The sequence below is a fragment of the Nanorana parkeri genome, unplaced genomic scaffold (assembly GCF_000935625.1).
Source record: "Nanorana parkeri isolate BGI_ZX_2015 unplaced genomic scaffold, ASM93562v1 scaffold80, whole genome shotgun sequence".
NCBI classification, from domain to species: domain Eukaryota; kingdom Metazoa; phylum Chordata; class Amphibia; order Anura; family Dicroglossidae; genus Nanorana; species Nanorana parkeri.
Genome location: NW_017306348.1, coordinates 1,799,434 through 1,820,268, shown reverse-complemented (window position 1 = coordinate 1,820,268; position 20,835 = coordinate 1,799,434). Strand labels below are relative to the sequence as shown.

Genomic DNA, 20,835 nt, shown 5'->3' with positions numbered 1-20,835 from the left:
GGAAAAAGCTGTTTACTTACCTGATCCCTGCTCCTGCCACTCCCTCCAGGCTGCTAGCCCAGTCCCCACTGCCTCTTCTCCCCTTTGCAGTCTAAGGACTGGACATGTGCATGGCAATTTGTTTTGTTGTGGATGAAACAAATGAAAACGAAAAACATTTTCATTCGTTTCATCAAAGGAAACACATTTTTATGCTCGGAGGCAACAAAGCCTCCGAATCCGAAACTGCACAATGAAACTGCAGAACGAGTGGTGGCCATCTCGGCAGCTGGCGCGTTTTGCACATGCACATATTGGAGTGTATCTTGGTGTACACCAAGATGGCGGCGTGCGCATTTTCGGCCGCCGCCTTCTTGATGTATACCAACATATACTCCGTGATGGCGGCGCGCAGAATACAGAATGGCCCCTGCTCGTTCAGCACATGATGTCATCCAATGCCACACAACTGCAGCGCCATGTGCTCCACTTCCAAGATGGCGGCGGGCATGAGTGGGGATGAGGTAAGTAAAACAGTTTTTCCTGTCTCGTAGTCATAGACGAGCAGTCTTTCCTTGCAGTGCAGGAAAAATATTTCATTTCCCTGGAGTTGGGCTTTAGGGCAGCCCATTAATTTGAATTTATTTGCAATGCAGGTGTGTTGGGGTGCTGTTAGGAAAGAATGGAACCAAATCACATCAACGCATTTTAACACACTACAAAAGTGTAATGGAAGGAGGAGAGGAGAGTGCCGACTTCCGGGTGAGTGGGGATGAGGTAAGTAAAATAGCTTTTTCCTGTCTCCTAGTCATAAACAAGCGTTTTTTCCTTGCAGTGCAGGAGTAGCCCCACTGCAAGGGGAACCTTTTCATTTACATGCAGCTGGGCTTTAGGCCTCGTTCACACCAGTTGCAGTGCGTTCCGGCCCGATTCTGGCGATCAAAATAGTGCTTGCAGCATTTTGATCGCACCGCACCAGACCGCACTGCAGGCACAATGTGCCTTGCAATCCCGTGCAGGTGGTCGCATTGCGGCCGGAGGGCGTGGCTACGGTGCCATTCCCATGCGAGGCAGTGCGTTCCGGCCAGAATCGGACCAGAACGCACTGCATATGGTGTGAACGAACCCTTAGGGCAGCCCATTAATATGAATTCATTTGCAGTGCAGGTGTGTTGGGGTGCTATTAGGAATGAATGGAACCACATCACACCAACATGTGTTAACACACTACAAAAGTGATCGGGGCTAATTCAACCAATGACAAAAAACAATGCAAATCATTTTGGAATAAATGACAAAAACCACACTGTAGTAAGTTTTTTTTTATTGACAATACAAAAGATTACATAAATGTATTGTACAGTTATAGAAAATGAGCCTCAGGTTACCAAGATTAATAATCGCTCAAATCTATTTACACAACTGATTTACCTCCCAGGTTTAAATTACACCGCCCAGTATAAATATCACAGGGTGCCGACATGTTCTGTGATCACAGTGCACCCTAAATGTAGATTCCAATAGCACAACATATCTACACCACCCTCAGTGATGAGTGATATAACAGCGCTGCGTACCATTCTGTGTTGGGGTTCTTTGCACTTTCTATGATGAAAATAGACTAGGGTATTATAGTTTCTGCTCTTATACACTTCCAATGTATTAATAGCCTATATATGCTTTTGCATCAACAAATACTGGTTTTGATCAAATGAATGGAGATAAAGTAATTGCAGAACTCAAAGCATGGGGTAAATGTAAAGCAAAATGTGCATGTAACCATGCTGTCCAAACAGGCCTCTTAGATTTTCATAACCACTTTAATGTAGGATTCTAGCCATTCGTAAAGGTCCTTCTGTATTCTTATATATGGTGGGTCAAAGGTCATACTGCCCATGCCTCACCCACGCTCACAAAGCATTAAAAATCACAGTGCCAGCTGATATACTCGTATCCTTGCAGGTTCCTTGTAAACAAACCTTGTCATACCATAGAAGGGACAGATTGGTCAGAGAAGTGTGATCACATGGTAAGAAAAAAAGGGAAAGGACAGTTGGGGAAATCTATCACACTGACTGAAGACCATTGGAAATACATTATAAGGAAAGCAGTGTAATGAAATTTTTAGTGCATATGGCTTTTCTTTATCATTGAAAGTCACACAAAGGCAGGCTATAATGTAAAGCGTATTTCCACTTTCTGGGCAAAAACCTATTTTGTCATAAATAGGATATTCATAAATGAACAAATATACTTAACTAACATTTTCTGGAGTATCTATTTACCTGCAGTGGGTCCAATGTCTTTTTACTGAATGGGAGGCCTTGTAACTAGGCTGAATGTTACTGGAATCCTACATGTGTTAGAGACAACGGTCATCCATGAGGGTACCTGTAGGTGGTTTGCTACCAGTTGATAAGCTCTAACACAGTAATGAGTTACAATACGTTTCAGAAGTTTGTCATCTTGCAAGATTAATGTTTTGCCTTCAACACACCCCCAAGAAACTGAAATTACTAAAGGAAGTTGGAGCACCAATAGGAGACTAAATATATTATTGTCAGATAAAGAAGGTGTTGTAACTCATAGCAACCAATCCCCACTCAAGCTACAGCAACCTGAATTCTGATTGGTGGCAATATGTTACAGAAATGTGCACATTGACTATGCACTGCCCGGTTTCTAAAGCTTTTAATGTAGGTGTATTATTGATATACCATGGAAAATGGTGGAACGTTAGTCTTTGCATTCACATTCACATTCTGCAACCAATTCACAGTATGGCTCACATACAAAAATCCCACAAACATCTCCAATCTTCTGACTTCCAAACAACTTTCTTCTCTTCACCTCACTAAAAACACTTTTATTCATACTATCTTATTACAGGCTTAGATGGAGACAACTCTAAGAATATTTCCTTGTTTTAGGAAAAATGAAAGGAAGTGACAAAGTATATGGCATCTGTGAAATGTTGACAGTTCAAAGTTGGCTTTAGGCATAACAATATCAGATCGCCACACCTTACTGATCTTAAGCAAAATAGCTGCTGGCTATATTGAATATTGATATCCATTTGTGACTATTTTCATCTTAAGGTAAGCAAGCTTAGTGGTGTGTTGCAGCACTCTGCCCTTCCGGCTCCATAGGCATAATCGTGCACTATATGGCCAAAAGTATGTGATCAGCTGACCATTATAGCTATATGATCTTACTGGATTTGCATTTCAAAACCATGGGCATTAATGTGAAGCCTTCACTCTTCTGCTAAAGTTTTCCACAATGGTTTTGCAGTGTGTCTGTGAGAATTTGTGCCCAATCAACTAAAAGAGCATTTGTGAGATCAGTTATTAAGGTTGGTTGAGACCTGCCTCACAATTGGCATTCTAATTCATCCCAAAGTTGATCAGTTAGGTTGAGGTCAGAGCTCTTTGCAGGTCACTTGAGTTTCTCCACACCCATCTCATCAAACCATGTGTTTATGGACCTGGCATTGAGTACAGGGCCATAGTCATGCTGGAACAGAAAAGGACCTTCACCAAACTGTTGACAGGATGCTGGAAGCACACAGTTGTCTAAAGGGTCTTTCTTTGTTTTAGTAATAACAGTAACCGTCACTGAAAAAACTCAATAATTTGGGATTTGGCTATATAGAGTACATGCTAAGGTGATCTGATCATAAATATTCATGCACCAACTGAGGAATAAATTGCAGAAAGTTGGATGATGCCTCCATATCTAACATGTTAGGCCACCTTAATGTGAATGTAAGCTTTGCATGTACAAGGCAAAGCAACAGGTTCACTTTAATTCTGACCTCTGCAGCTGCCTATATTTACTCTCCCTTTGGTCCCTCCATTTACTTGCTTGAAAGGGTGTGCCCGTACTGCAGGAGCAACATCCCATTCACGTCTATGGTACATTAGTGTGCATGGACTGGCAAGCCCGACAAAGTATGCCAGGAATGTGTAGTCCCACCATAATGAAAAGCCACAGGCCGACAAACTCTGTACAAGGTTTGCGTCGATGTTTAGTATTGAATATGTAATATATACCTGTCCCAATAAATTTAAAGGGATTTCTAAAAGCTGATGGAAATGTGACCTGCCCCCAAAACCTTTTACTCCCCTACTAACTAATTTCTGAGTAATTAAAAAAAGAAAGCCCCTTGATTTGTATTTTCACTTTGGCTGCCAAATTGGGATAACATCTGTGTCATATTTGTTACATGTTCCCATTCACATAACATAACTTGCTCATTGCAGAATGAAAGGGTTCTTTTTGGGGTGCCAATGTCACTGCCGCGGTGACTTGGACTTGCACTTCCCATTGGCTGTCCAATAACAGGGTTTTCCCGAAGACTGCAGCCATGGGATGACATCACCCAAGGGGACTAGTCAAAAGAGGACACAGACTGCAGCACCGGATCATTGGTTTCCATTCCAGGAAAAGGTGTCGGTGAGGAACATGTCACAGCAGGTTCAGGTAAGCAAAAAGGTGAACGGAGGTTTAAAAAAAGTTAATGGGTGGGAGTGGAGAGGGAAAGATGGGGGACGCAATATTTGGCCAGAGATGGGCTTTAAGTTTATCTTCCATGTGACTGGTTTGTTGAAGTGACCAAGACAGCATGCCAAGAATCAGTGTCCAAAGTACTCTAACTCAGTAACCAATCAGAATTAGTCTTTCACTGACCTGACAACACTTAAGGAAAAATCTTATTGGGACACTTGCAGTTTACATACATATAATATATGTTCAGTTATGTTAGTTAATAAGTGCTACAGGCATTCTGTAAATATAAGACAGGCTTTATTGCTACTCATTGGGATTACTGACAAAGTGCTTTTAATTAATTGACCAAGGCCATCTGATTGTCTTGCAGTGCTTCTAAAATATGCTTATGAATCCTTAAATCAGTTTTCATTTTATTTCTGAAATAAGATCCGTCATTAAAAAGATAACATGTTTTAACCTCAATACCGTTTAATTATCTCATTTTTTGGAGGCATAAAAAAACCCATCAATTTTATGTTCATAAGATAACTAGCAATATTATAGTAACAAGTAATCTCATTTTGCCAGTATTAAGTAACCATTTCTGGAAATTTTGTAAATATTTCAGGGCTTTTGCTATATGGTTGAGTTTTTTTTATATGGATGAGAACATTTTTCTGATGAGAACGCTTTTTGAGTTTTTTTTAATAGTAGACATGGGTTAGAACCCATGTCAGTTTTTTTAATTAATGTCTGTGTCCCTGCTAGGGAGATGCACCTGGTGACCATGGTGTCCGAGACAGAAAGTGGAGGGAAATCCAACATTTTACAGTTGTCCCCAGAATGGGAGGTGAAGGAAAATTTTCCAAGGAGGACATTTGTTCTGGGGACAACTATCTAAGAGGGGTTTTCACCTCACTTCCTGTTATGTTTGCATAACAGGAAAGGAAATCTCCCCAACAGGACGTAAACAGCAAAAAATAAACTGACTGGAGTCTTAGCGCCTTTCCTAGTCTGCCCAAAACTAAAAAGAAAAGTTTGGAATACACATACACTTTAAACTCAGAAGCCGTTTGTTGGCAAGGTGTGTGGTCAGAAATGTCACTGTATGCTATGCGGCCTTCATAGCCATGTCCTGCTCTGAGAAGTCCATTAAACCTTTACACATTCATCTACCAATGTTACCAGCACTTCTTTTACCCAAGAAAGCTTGTAATTGGCGTTTGACCTGATTGGCAAAAGGACAGCCACCAGTCAGATAATGATTAGATAACTGAGAGCTATCACTGAACCTTTTGCTTCAATGAATCAGATCAACTGAATTTTTTTAATACTGCTGTGGAAATTGTAGCAGTAATACTGCTGTGGAAGGCTGTCCTACAGGATTTCTTCCAAAGGTATAGGGTCTGTACTTTTGGTGGTATAGGTCCATACTTAGGTTGGCACATGGCAGGTGCTTTGGCAATTAAATGGAGGACTAGGTACATTCCAAAGGAGAGACTACTTCTGGTCCACAGTTTTATTACACATGCTTCACCAACTGCCTAATGGCCATCAAAAGAGAAAAAAAAGTGCAAATCTAGTAAAAACAACAATCCATTTAAAGGAACCAAGGTCAGTTTGGTGAGACTGGTGTCTTAAATCTTTCAGAGCAGGGTGTGCATGACAATGGGATGAACACCAGAAACAGTTGAGTGAAACAGAGAGTGACATTGATAGCAGATGTAGCTAGATAATAGATGTAGGTAGACCAAGTAACCTGCAAAGACCCTGCTGGAAATAAGTAATGGCATAAATACAAGTGGTGCTGATGGTATTAGTGAAGGTTGTGGTGACGGTACATGACCATCTAAAATTGATAAAACACTGTTTTGTAGTATGTGTTTTGCAACGTTGCCTATCATATCGTTGTTCTGCTGGACAACACAGGTTGCAGATATGGCTGTAAAGTTTAAACATATTTCATCATAGCAAATCCTCAACTGAAGCGGACGGAGGTTTTTTTGTTTTGTATACATATATATATTTTTTTACAGTTGCTCAAACCATCAGTTTTTTATGTGGTATATCTGACATTAAAATACATTGACCATTGTGTCTTTGGTGCAAACTGTTCATGGTAAGTGCAATATCAATGAACCTATAACTACTGAAATTCTGGCTAACAGTCATGGTGTTGGCCATATTGGCACATTGTCGTCAAGTTCTACATAGAAAAAAAGTGCACTTGGACATACTGCTGTGTCTTATCTTTGGCATATATGATTGTTTTGTTCTGTGAATTCAATTTTTTTCAGCATTGAATTTACAGCAACGTTTGGGGAGGTGGCATTGGCATATGCATCCCTCCAATATTGTCTCCTACAGTTCACAGATTCATTTTATTGTCTAAGGTGCTTCCATTGATGTTGACCTTCCGTGAGGTTGGGTATTCTGGTGCTTGCAACAAGGGGTGCGTAAGACTCACCTGAGCATTGCTGAAAGAGGCTATTCTACCACTACCACCAATCTGTATGTTAACAGTGGTGGAGTAACTTGCCTTTAAAGTGGTTCGGTCCTTTGTGTCAGCAAAGTCCCATTTCTCCATACTCTCACAGGGTTTTACTGTTTCACTATGTTCTATGGTTGGGGAATGTGAGGGTGCTGACATTAACGGAGATGCAATTTTGGAAAACAGGTTTGGTGTTTCATCCATAGACTTGCATTGTCTAAATGGAGTTGGTGACCTCAGATCATACTTTCTTTCATGAGTGATGGATTGCTGTGTCTTAAAGGGTCCATACTTTGTTCGCAGCTCATGAACATCAGGCCAGTGGATGCTGGTTAGCTCATGAGTGCTAATCCCAGGGCTAAGTGGACCCCCGTCGGAAGCCAGACATGGGGGTGATTTGTTTGAACACCAAAATTTGCTTTCTTCGCTTGGTGCAGCTGTTGGACTAATTGCACTTGGGCTGACAGGATGGTCTCCACCAGTGGGTATATTGTTTCCACAAGATTTTCTAGAGTGGAATGAGAACCCAGGTGACCATGGCTGAGCAGGAGGACTTGTGCAAGTTGGAGTAGAATTGGCTGATGAGGAAGAAGACCTCTCCAAGCTACTAAATGAAAGAGGAGTAAATGCACAGGCTCTGCTACTGGAGAAGGAGGGTATGCGGGAAGGTTTTGGACCTGTTATATTTTGATTAGGGGGTGGAGAGAACATTCTAGAACGCAATGTTAGTGGTGATTGGACCCGTGAATTTGGTTCGGAAGCTGTGGATGTTGGAGTTTGTTTCATGGATGAAGGACACGGTATTGCTATGAGAACAGCAGAACCAGGATAAAGACTGACAGGCCTATCTAATCCTTTATTTCCATTGTTTGTCTTTTGAGTGGTAGAATGGTGGAGTAATAGATTGGGAGGAACTTCTTGTGTTTGCACAGTTTCTGTTATTTTGGAGTCACTTTGATTCATATCTCCCTCCTTCCTGCTATCCACCCCTGTTTTGCTTGTTGGCCCCCTAGGTTTAGTATCACTCAAAGGTAGCCCCGAATATAATGAATTTCTATACGGTGATGGACTACGAACAGAACATTGGTACCTTGTAAGTGAAGGCAGTGTTTCTGTATCTGCACTTCTAGCTTTTGTCATGGGACTTCTCTTTGTAAATGACTGTTGAGATTGTGGAGCATTCTTGGACAAGGCCATTGCTCTTGATAATTTCCTTTGCAAAGTTGCCGGAGAGAAGAGGCCAGGATTTGCAACAACTTTCTGCTGTGGTTTAATATGAGGCTGCAGCATCCCTTGGAATTCTTTGGCAGTTGAAGTATTACTCTTGAAGGATGAGGACCGAGTTGCCATACTTAATTTCTTTGTGTTGTTTACATTTGGCTGGGACGGAATAGCAAATGTAGAGTCAAGCTGAAGCCTTTGCATGACATCCATAACAGCTGGGGAGATGCCTCTGCTTCTCTGAACCCGTGATTCAGAGGGTTTGCTTCCAGATGCATCATGGGAGCCAAGAAGACTGCTATCAGAGCCTGAATGGGAGCCATTTTCCATAACTTGTATTGGTGACTGGGACATGTTAGTTTCTCTTCTTATACAATGTGGCACAGTCGCACATATATTATTGACTGGCTCAGGCAAGCTTGTTTCTTGTGTCTCATCACAGGCAATGACTTCTGATATGTTAGGAAGCTCTGTTATATTTGAGAACTCCACATCCTTCTGGTACATATCACAGCTTTCTCCTAATATTCTCACTGTAGTTAATTCATTAGGCGATATCTCACTGTTACCTGATGTTATTAATTCCAGTTCTTCTGCTGCTCTTAATTTGTGATCTTCTGTGGTACAGTTTTCTGGTTCAATATGAAGTGTCTTTTGGCCTTCTGAAATCCTGAATTTTTCGGACACATTCATTTCTAAAACACTGGTTTCCTCCAGGTCTGTACATTTAACATAGTTTTGTGTAAATCCTTCATCTGCTGATGGACAAGATTTCAGTTCGGTAATGTCATTTTCTGTGATATGTTCTGACAGACAAATAGGCGTTGGCACTAGTTCAGGAACAAAGTCATCATTGGCTGGTGGTTCCTCTATAGGTCTAAAGGCATTAACAGAGAACTCTTCTATTTCCTTTGTTTCATTAGGAATTGTTTCTTCTGGCACTAGGACAACCAGATGTATATCTGGTGACTTTGAGAGCGGCACTTTTACTGGGAGCTGAACTTTAAGAGACTCCATTTTGCTCAGATCTGAAGAATTCTCACGAACTGCAGGAAGGAAAAGGCCATTTTCTTGAACACAATTAATGTGAAGTAAATTTTCTCGGATCGTTAGGTGCCCACAGATCTGAGGTTCTAGATGCCAAAAAAATAAAAACACATTCATATTAGTAAACTATGAGTTTGAAAAAGGCTCTCTTTTCATGCAATGGAGCTAAACCAATTGCAATATGTTCTTAAAGTGTATGTAAACCCAGTTCTGTTTGGTTTTGCATAGAGTATGGAAATAATCAAACGCCTGTCAGGTTTTTTTTATTGCTGTCTGTGTTTTGTTGCTGTCTGTGTCCTGGGTATGGACACTACCCCTTGCTGTTTGTCCCAGTGACCATTGTCTTCATGACAGAAAGTGATGGGAAATTGAAAATTTTGGAGTTTTCTCTGGAACCGAAGATGAGAGGAAATCTTATAATAGGGACACCTGTTGTAGTAACAATTGCCTAAGAGGGATTATTTCCTTACTTTGGAGAGATTTCCTATCACTTCCTGTTGTGTTTCTTGGACAGGAAGAGAAAGGAACATCATGCCCCAAAGGGACAGCAAAAAAAAATAAAAAATATGCGTCTTAACCATTTGGCTTTACATACACTTTAAACAGAGTTAAGCAATGTTCACTATATTGATGTTTGCCAAAGGTTTTGTATATATGTAATATAGGTTTCCTTAACAAGGAGTATTTCATTTATAACACTAATGGGCAATTCTACCTATTATGTTAGACATTAAGAATGCAACTATCATACTGTTCACTTTCTGACCTAATGCCCATGTATAAATTATCCTCTTATGGTCTAAATTTTGCATAAAGGATGGCAATTTCCATGACCTGGTAATTTACATTTTTGAGGTTTTAAAAAGAGTTTTTTTTAGCAAGTAATAAGATAATAATGTAAAAAGGTAATAATAGCCATTTTATACCGCCTTCAGTTTGCCAAGACCTGGGATTTTAACATTTTATAATGGGTGGAAGGTTTGTGTGAAATGTTAGGAAGTTACTTTTAGAGGCAAGATTAAGAGATTAAACTAGGGGGAAGGACAGTTAAAGTGGAAGGCTGATGATAAGTGATATGGATGGGAGATAGGGGGACAAGGGAGCTTACACTAAAATTCACATACTGTATGTTTTTGAACCCAAAAAAACCCACACTCAAATATCCTGCACCACTTTCTTATGACTTACAAGGTTTGATCATTGCAAGTCACCCAGGTGCTGACCCACGAAAGGGTTGAACCAGGTGCTGGTAAGTACGTAGTCTACCTGAACAGCAAGTCAGGAACCATGGTACACACTTAAAGGAGAACTATGAGGTGAGTGATTTACGATTCTATAGATCGGGAAGTGAGCAAACGCATACCGTCACTCGCTCAGTTCCCGATCAACTCCCTGCAGAGAGCCGTGACTGACAGTCACCGCTCCCCGCAGGGACTCCCCCCCTCCAGCATTGACTGGAGGAACGGACAGGGGAGGGGGCGGGCACAGCTGGATCTACCTTTAGATAGGCAGAGCCCGCTGTCAATCAGCCAGCTGGGTGGATCTCCACAGTGTCGGAATCTCTCCCGGCTGTGGCGCTCTCAGTATATACTGAGCCTTGGGTCACAGGAGGATGTTAGTATATGTCCTCCTGTGACCCTAAAGCGAACTATGGGATAAAAAGGTTACCCCATAGTTCTCTTTTAAGCGTTTCCTTTTTGGTTTTCTGAGGTATTTATTAATGTCTTGCAGGTCTAAATCATAGCATCACATAGTTATTATACCTGTAACCTAAATCACATTATTACAAACTTTGAAGGGGCAGAAGGATTCCAGTGTAATAGATCTGTGTCCAGCTCTCTTCTCTACAAATTGTGTATAATTTTCCCGAGACAAAAAGATCTCTACGTCGCTATGGTTTTTATTGTGTATCCATAGAAAATGTGACAACATTTCTTGTGCTGTTCTTACCTGTTTTGTGTCTTTCACCCATTCTCTCCTCCACAACCTGAGGAAGCGTCTTCATGGTTGCCTTGTTCTGAGCTGTTGCTCTCCTGTTCTCTCCATTCTTCTTCTGTGTCTTCAGCCTGCCAATTTTTTCACTGTACATTTTAGCAAACAGCTGCACCTTACTAATTATTTTCTCTGAGTTCTCAATTAGGCATAAGTCATCTGTCTCATATAAGCTCATACCCGGAGAGCAGCAAGTGGGTTTATTGGTGACACTTGTTAAGCAGGCAAGTTCTGTCTTGAGATGACCATCCTGCTTGCCTGCATTTTCTTCACTGTTCTTCTTCTGCTGCTCTTTCCCTGTCTCCTTCTTCAAAGAAACCTCTTTTGGCAGCTGACTTACATGTTCTAGATCAGACTCCTCAACGATAACCAGTTCACCGCCTGTCTCCATCAGTTGTTTCCTCTGTGACTTAGTTCTTTTTAAAACCCGTACAGTCTCTGGCGTGTTTGGTTTTTCTTTTTCTTTCCAAGCTTTGCGTATTTCAGCGCAGGATTTGTACTCTGATTCTTGCTCTGTGGAAGCCTTGTTCTTTCCTTGCTCAGCTGTGGCTTCTTCAGCTGCAAGACATGGGGGTTTCCTAAGACAGTTTACTTGTCTGCTCTCTGAAATAAGCCCATTGGTCCTGCAGATTACCTTTTCTCGATCCTTCTTGACCTCCTGCTGCATAATGTAATTAAACCTCAAGATTGAGTCTTTGACTACACCAGTGGGAATGTAGGAAATACTGTCCTCTTTGCTAAGGTATGAGGCTCCAGCATCTGCTGTTTCATAGTAGTTTTTGATTCTTTCAATTAGCAGCCGGTCATCTGGGGTCAGAGTTGAGTCTCTTTTAGCTTTTGTGCTTCTATCTTTTTTTTCTGAAGCATGCTCATGGTTCTCTGCATCTTTTTTGACAGGCACCTCCCATTCGTCAACATTCTCTTTGAGCACAGGAGGCACATCTGTACCTTCTCCAGGGCATACTGAATTCTGTTCATTTTTACAAGCATCCAATTTACCGGCATTGTTGCCAGTCTCCTCTATCTTTGGCTCTTCGAACTTGTCTTCATTTAATTCCTTGTTGTCTTTCTTCTGCAAAACTTCATTTGAAGAACCGATGCAGAAAGGAACGTCGGAGATCTCTGAACATGATTCTTGATTCCTCAACTCACCCATAGAGTCAGAAGCTGCCAAGTTACCATTGGAGTAAGCATCCTGAGTATTATCAGGGGGTGTAGAACCTGTCCTCCCAGTCTCACCAAGATTGTCTACAGACTCCAGCTGACTGATTTCACAGGCTGTAGATTCCTAGCACAAAGGAAAGGAAAATATCATTAAGATTTGCAAAGTCTCTTTCGTATATAGAAGGTACCCTGTTTTTTTATTAAAATATAAAGGCATTATACATGTGGGGACCAAGACATCTAGCACACTACCTGCAGACGACTTTTAAACAAGTGCTCAGCAAATAATTCACTTGAAGCTCAACTCCAGCCACATTGTTATTTTTAGTTTGGGTTAAAGTATGAAAGAATTATAACCTGTGTTAACTTGCTGTCTGTGTGCCCGTTTGGTGATCTCCCCACTTTTTCTGTATCTGATGTCCGACAAAAGAGGAAGTGAGGGGAAATTCCCCCAACAGGGACAAAAACAGCAAAAAATATTTCTAGTACACTGAGAAATGTTTGGATCCTCTGGTAGGGTTTTTGTCCTGTATGTGTTCTCACAAGAAAGATTTCCCCTCACTTCCTGTCCACGTGACTGATGTCAGAAAAGGAAGAGGAATCTGTCAGAAATGATAAACTCAGTGTTGACCCAGACAGCATTTACAACTTGATAGCAGCCCCAACCCACCATCACTATCCCAATTGGGCTCTAACATATCAAAAACAATGGTACCTACAGCATGATTCAGTAATTTTCAATGGATCTCATTTGAGAGAGCACTACATGTGAATCTTATGCAGAGAATGTTATAGGATGGGTGACCTGTGCTCTCTTCCATATTAGCCTTACAATAAATCTTTACGGATTTAGTTGTGTAAAAACGATTGATGATGGGACAGATGTAGTAGATGGTTTATACATACTGTAAAGATAAAAATGTTTCCCACAGCGAACAGTCAGAATCTTGTCATATTCTAACCTGTTGCAGGAAAATGACACCTACAATTTGATTAGCTGCTCTGGGCAGCACATTCAGTTTTCCTTTTTTTCCAATTTCTGTTAATTCAGCCAATGAGTGATTGATGGATACAAGATATAACAATTAACCAGAATTCCAACTAAATAAAATGTACCTGCTCCTTATTCTCTTTAGTTTCCTTTTCTGAGGTTGTCATTGTAGACTCGGTGCTTGTAGGATCTGCCCGGAGACCTCTCTGGTTGAGTAGCTCCATTATCTCATCTGTGATGGAGAGGCTTCCAGACAAAACATCATCTGGCAAGCAGAAGGAGGAGTCCTCTATAGTTTCCTCACAACCTTCACCTGTATCTTCCAGGATACAGGACTCCAGAGTGCATATACTGTCAGCAGACTGCAGAGAGGTGGTGGATGGAAAAAGCTCCCCTTCACTGCCTGCATGCTGCAAAATAAAAAGACACATTTTAAGCAGTTTTATATATTAGCTGAAGCTTTATCTGCCCCCCTCTTGACGTTTTGGATAGTTAAGCAAATCTTTCCATTTCCCAAGTATGTTACTATAGTGAAAACTTCACTATCTGCTCCATAATTTTTAAAAAAATGTTTTGGGTCAAGATATACTTCAAAGCACCTTTTTCAGGATTTGTTTTCAGACACACTTTTCCCCCCCAATGTTATAAAAACCATATACCAACCTTCATCTGTGCCAGACCTAAATGAAAAAAGAAAAGCAGACTGTTAGAATAGCTAACTAGCTGTTTATTACAGTAGTGCAATCTATAAAGTGCAGTTCTGTCTTTCCCTAGGTCTTCAGGAATAAATGCAGCATGATCAAGATACTGGGGCATAGTTATAAGATACATTAGCTTTCACCATAGAGCTCTTGATGCTGGGAGTAATGTTCTACATTAAGTGCCCCATACATTAACGCTCTATCCCTAACACATATCCTCCCAGTAACCTTTACACTAAACCATCTACTAACTCTAGCCCTAACCTTCCCAGTAACCTTTACACTAACCCTCCCAGTGATTCTACCACAAACATTTCAAGTAACCCTTATAATAAAGGTAACACGATCCTAGATAATTGATCATTGTCCCTGGACGCATTTAGATTGAGTCCAGGGACAATCATCTATCCCAAACCACAGGTAATCGTTCCATCTACGTTTACATGCGGACTGCTGCTGACTGATGTGTCATTAACTAAAACTGGCACAGCGATGGCATCTGTATGGACACACCTGGGATTCCTGCCTCAAGATTCCATAGGTTCTTGCCGCAGCAATCCTCAGCCCCAGCCTAAAGCCCTGTGTGACTAGGGCCCTCCCAGTAGCACTCACTCAAACCCTCTCAGTAATCCTCACCCTAACCAGCACAAAAAGCAATCTTAACTCCTTGTTTGCATACTTAACTTTACTGTGCCAAGTCCTCTGCACCAACAGATACCAGTGCCAAGATCCCGGCAAAATAAACGTTTGTTCTGATAAGTATATACAGTATATTTACTGGTGAATATTCACCAGGTGACCATTCATTAACATTTGGAGTCCATTTACTCAGGCCCGGCGCTACCGCAAGGCAATGTCGCCGGCCAGCTAAATTAGGACCCCACCTGGAGCTCCTCCCACCGGACCAGTGCTGACTCGCCGCTGGTCTCCTGCGCCGAAGGTAAGTGAAAAAAAAAATGCACCTTGCCTGTGTAGGCAAGAATCCTAGCACCAGCCCTGCATTTACTGGACACATTTTCCATATTTATAATGCAGTAAATGTTCACCCATCAAAGGGGACAACCAGCAAATGTCCAGTGAATATTTAAAGGGCAGTAGGTCTTTTTTAACAGCTATCATGAGGCCAGCTAAAACTTTCCATAGACCAAAATTGTATTTGCTAAACAGAAACCTGTAGAGCTTTGCGCTACCATGTTACTTACCGCTTTGTTCAAACTGAGCTTGGAGTTCTTTGGCTGGCTCTGCAAAATGACAGGGCAATATCTTAGAACATGGCTGTGCTCAGAGCAATTATTTTACACTTGAAGAAGCCTCACGGAGAAATATAGTACTGTGAAAATGTTTTAGGCACTTGTACAAAATGCTGTAAAGTGAGGATGCTTTGAAAAATCTTGCAATTATCAATGAACAACCTACAAAGTGCATAAACAAAAAAAACCTAAATTAACGAAATATTTGGTATGCCTTTTGCCTTCAAAACAGCATTATTTCTCCCAGGGACACTTGCATACAGTTATGGACTTTGCAAGTATACACCAATCGGCCATAACATTATGACCACGGACAGCTGAAGTGAATAACATTGATCATATGGTTACAATGGCACCTGGAAGTGGGTGGGACATATTAAGCAGCAAGTGAAAATGTTGTTCCTGAAGTTGATGTGTTGGAAGCAGAAATGGCTAGGCTAGGCGACTGCTTCAGAGCAACTCCAAAACTGCAGCTCTTATTGGATGTTCTCAGTCTGCAGTGGTCAGGATCTACCAAAAGTTGAATTGGCCTCCAAATTCTCCCGATCCAATCAAGCAAACTGTGGGATGTGTCCACGGAGGCCCCACCTTGCAACTTACAGGACTTAAAGGAACTGCTAACGACGGTTTGGTGCCAGATACTACAGCTTACGTTCAAAAGTCTAGCGGAGTCCACGACTCGACCGGTCAGGGCTGTTTTGGCAGCAAAAGGGGACCTACTCAATATTAGGAGGGTGGTCATAATGTTATGGCTGATTGGGGTATAGTCCAGTGGATGATTAAACAATAATACCAAACCGGTGGCAATGATCTATAATATAAAATGTTGGTTAAAATACAGTTATTAAGGCCCCATTTACAATTGGGGGTCTTGTGAATTGCTCTGCGACACTCATATGAACAGCTTCAGCCATTCACATGTAATCGGACATGCATCGATTAGCTCTGGACGATTGCAGGAAATCTTTGCATGTTTAATTAAAGACGAATCCAACGTGCAGATACCACTACTGGGCAGGCAGTGAGGACTGGATTGGTCAAATCTGAGGTCTATACTTTTTATTTAGGGGTGTGGTGGCAGGGTATCGGGTTCAATTTACAAGTGGAGATTCCCTTAAATAATTACATCTACATATCCAGCAACCCGCACCACATACCAGACAGTCTGCGGCCTCTTCTTGGTTGGGAGCTGCTGCCAAGACTCTGGAGAGTGAATGATTTCTTGGTCTTTCCTGGGCTACACATGTACTGAGGAGGTTCTGAGAAAAAAAAAAGCATACCAGTAGATAAAACAAAGTAATATCCTTTAGTAAGAAGAATCATAATTTATGTCAAGATAAGAAAAGTAAATACCTTTAGTGGCTAACTGCAGTGTAAATCAGAGCAGACACAAGGCCCCTTCTTCTGACTGATAACCTCATTGTCTTACCAGAGCCAGATTTATCATTGGGCAAACTAGACACTTCCCTATATGTGCTTTTTCTGGCACCTCTTCCACTCCTCCAAGCAGATTCATGTTATTTCTACTTTCCCTAACATTTCACGTACATGTTGCACACAAGACCTACATGGGTGGGAATGCTAGCCAGGAAATTTCTCCCTCTACAGAATGGCTGCTGTAGAACGGACTTTCACTGTCCACAGATCGTTGTTGAAAAATGTAAAATGTCTCATTTTACTGCATAAGGCATGGCGGTGCCAGCTACTGCCTACCTCTGCAGAGAGGCCTGTATGGGCTCCTTCATCCTCGCCCCATAGGCAACACATGAGACCTGAGTGACACTTTAGGTGGAAACTGCGTGAGAGAGGGGGGATTGACATCAACCTAACCAAAGACTGATAGGATGGGCACCTTTATGGATGGGTCTCCTTCTCACAATGCTGCCTGCTGTCCTGCTAGTTATAGCAGTATTCTGGGACCCTGGAGCCTTCTCCTGGGGCTGGCTAATGGATCCCAAAAAGGTAAAAAGAGATGCGCTTGATAAACAGGAATGCCGATGGCCTTTGCTTGGGTGCTACCTATCAGTCAGACTCTGCACTAGTATGTTTAACTCCCAAAAGAGCTCAGAAAGCAGAGAAAATGTTACACTATTGAATATTTCCATAATTTATGTTCAGTGCTACATTTTGATCTACATATTCTAAAGCTGGCAGGTGAAATGTCGATGTGTCTGAAGATTAGTCTAAATGAAGTAATAGTAAAGTGACTTTCCTGGAAGATACTTGAAGGAAGCCAGCACCTTACAATGCAGGGTGACACATTATGGAGTTATGAGACACAGAGGCATTCATATGTACATTACATTAGGCCTGTATAATTCTTCCCAGTCCCAAAAGAGAAAATCAATGGCACTCAAATCACTCTTCTGTAAATGAAACCATCCAGCCAACGACCATCTCATATGCAGAATGCACAATTCTTTTAAGGCACTTAGATCCGAATACCTTGGGAAAGCATGCGCCCAGGATGAATAACAGTCAATGGCCAGATAAATGTATTTGTTTTTAGGCTTTGTTACGCTTTTTTGATACAATAAAGAAGAGTGATTTGCCGTGAGTGCCCTTGATTTTCTCTTTTCGAGTAGATTTAGGTATTGGGCTAGGTGCACCGGGACCTGCTACTATGTTTTCACAGAGGAATACGTTTGGAATCTCCAAGGTCAACCTCTTCTATATGGAGAGGTCTACTCTCCCTCCAGAGACAGTAAGCGTGAGGGCCACATATCTTTTGACAGATAATTCTTACCAGATTGTCTTCTGTTGCGGTGAAATGTCCACAGGTCCTCCATCCAGGGGGATTTGGGGCTGTCTGAAGCAACTAGGACATCTGCAGAATCTGTAACAATGAGACCATGTGTTAAAGATTTCATTTGGGACCACCAGAGACACACTTTAGACTGTTGACTGTCAGTTATCCATTTTACCTGTGAATACCTCAATATTGAAGCAGATTAAACTGGGTGTATTTCCACTTTCTGGTGGTCCTGGAAAGCTGAAAAGGTCCCATTCTCTCTAGTGCTATCTAAAATGAATTGGATCATGGTCCACGAGAAATTACATAGCATTTTGCAGGACAGCTATGCAGAATTTGAAACAGTATGGGAGCCTTGGCTGAAATACCAAGAGATCTCAAACGGACATAGCACCATTTCCAAAGCCCTAGCTTTTTTTTTTTTTGTTCATTAAAAAGTTTTTTCATAAGTTTCCATATAGCGAAAGTAGCTATATCTAGTTTTGAGGCCCCGCACCCTCAAAATTAGAACCGAGTGAATGGAAGCCCCTGGAGGCAATTGTAGGCAGGGACTAAGTTGAAGGCTAATACCACAACTAGTTCTCCCCTAATTCTTTCCTGGTGATAGCTTTGATGTTCCACTGAAGGGTGGGAGAATGCGGGGAATTAAGGCTGTTTTGTCTAGGTGCTTAAAAAAAAAGACATACTTACCCAAACAGTGGAGCCGGCTGTCTGCTGCTCTGGTCCATGAAGCATGTCTCCTTCTCCGCTGCAGCGATGGTATGTCCCTCGGCGTCCTCACATCCTATACACTGTGTATAGTACATGATCACTCAGGGACCCTAGACCACAGCTGAGGGGGAGAGAGGCTCCAGGGTTCAGTCTAAGAGCCAGTCAGCTCCAAGTATTGGGTGAGTATAACTTTTTTTTTTAGCACTTAGACAAAAACGAGCACTTAACCCGAGCGCAGAAAAAAAAAAAAGAACAAGAGGGGAAAAACACAGGAAAAACACAAATACAAAGAACTCTAAATGAATAAAACAAAACTACTCTTTAAATACAACACTACAACTAGGGATGCACCAATAAAGATTCTAGTATCAGTATCGGTGCCGATGCTGAATATTTGGGCGAGTACTCGTACTCGCCCAAATGCTCCAATGGCTAGCCCGATACTTGAGCTTCCGGTATCAGGAAGCTGGGCAGTCAGTCATTACACGCTGCCCGGCTTCCTGATTGGCCGGGAAGCCGGCTCCATGCTCCCTCGTCACTTGTGAAGAGGGAGCATGAAGTCGGCTTCTCGGCCAATCAGGAAGCGGGGCAGCGTGTAATGACTCGCTGCCCGGCTTCCCGATTGACTGGGAAGCTGGGCAATCAGGAAGCTGGACGGCAAGTCATTACACACCCCCCAGCTTTCTGATTGGCCAGAAAGCCGGCTTCATTCTCCCTCGTCACCTGGTGACGAGGGACCAACCTTTAAAAAACAAAAGCAAAAAAAGTATAGATTTTTTTTTTCAAGCACATTTCAATGAAGCAAAATTGAGGGATTATATTTTAATGAAAAGTTGTAGAAAAATACATTTTTCTGAAATGTCTTCAATGATTCCTATTCCTTGGTGAATGACATGCGGTGTTATTCTCTCCTGTATCTCTCAGTACAACTTACTTTGGAATGTGTTTTCCAGCAGGACTTGCTTAGCCTGAAAAAAAAAAAAATAATAATTAAAGGAAATCCATATTGGTTTCCGATCAATCCTTTTTTATGTCCATACATTTCTAAACAAATATTTTACCTTTTTCTTAATGTGAAGCCCGTGACACACTGCATGCGAAGCTGTGCAGAACAAAGCAAAGCTGTCAGGCACAGAGCATTGCATGCAGTGTGTGAGCTGAGTGCAGCCAGATGAATGACTGCATCTTCAGCCAATCGGCTCGCCCGTAACAACCGCAGAGTTCACATCGTGACATGCGGGGTTATAATTTTTCATCTCGGCACGCTCAGCTATGCAAGCTAAAGTGAAGGGATGTCACCAGCACACCAATAGTAATAAAGTCCAAAGTGTTTGTTTATTGGAACATCATGTCACCAGAACAACGTTCCAATAAACAAACACTTTGGACTTTAAAACTTTTGGAGTGCTGGTGACATCCCTTAAATTTTTGCATTGTTTGGTGGTGCCATCTGCCGTCATTGCGAGCACCCCCCCTTATTTAATTGGGGCCTCCCGGTAAGGAGTGCGACAAGGTATCTATATGTCTGTTTCAGCTATGCGAGCTCTCGCAAGCTGACGTGCTGGAGAGAAAAATGACATGACACACTGCACACGAAGGCGGCGTGCCACCGCTCCACTCTGATTCGCATGCAGTGTGTTACAGGCTTTAAAGTGTATGTAAACCCTAACAATGAATTTCTCTTACTTGCCCCCTTTTGGTCTGTTAAATATGCCATTAAAGAACTCTGGGCAAAACTTTTATAAATCCTTGCAGTGGGGATACCTACCCCCCTTTACTCAGAGGTAGGCAACCTCCGCACTCCCACGAGTCATTGCAAGACTCTGACAGCCACAGGCATGACTGCCAGAGGTAGCTTGAGCGCCGAAGTTGCCTACCGATGACCGTAGCTGAAATGGCTTCTGGCCATGAAGGGGTTAAATAATACCTTTTTAACTTTTATGGATAGCTAACGTGGTAAGTAATGTTACGCCACAACACACCAATAAATGTTGACGGGTTGTAGCTTTGCTCCTTCTGACTCTTGCTGAGTGCTGCGTATG

The 20,835-nt window shown here is 41.9% G+C and overlaps 1 protein-coding gene across 1 annotated transcript in view; it reads right to left on the bottom strand.

Annotated features, from left to right (window-relative positions):
* Positions 1 to 6,457: 6,457 nt before the first annotated feature.
* PLEKHG2 (pleckstrin homology and RhoGEF domain containing G2) overlaps positions 6,458 to 20,835 on the bottom strand; it is a 92,085-nt gene continuing 77,707 nt past the window's right edge. The window contains exons 12-19 of the mRNA XM_018576897.1: positions 19,728 to 19,761; positions 18,077 to 18,166; positions 16,488 to 16,589; positions 15,283 to 15,321; positions 14,043 to 14,059; positions 13,505 to 13,789; positions 11,183 to 12,512; positions 6,458 to 9,318 (exon numbers count right to left, since the gene is read on the bottom strand). Coding sequence (XP_018432399.1) covers positions 6,842 to 9,318; positions 11,183 to 12,512; positions 13,505 to 13,789; positions 14,043 to 14,059; positions 15,283 to 15,321; positions 16,488 to 16,589; positions 18,077 to 18,166; positions 19,728 to 19,761 — 4,374 coding nt within the window. The 3' untranslated portion in view covers positions 6,458 to 6,841. The remainder of the gene's footprint in view (positions 9,319 to 11,182; positions 12,513 to 13,504; positions 13,790 to 14,042; positions 14,060 to 15,282; positions 15,322 to 16,487; positions 16,590 to 18,076; positions 18,167 to 19,727; positions 19,762 to 20,835) is intronic.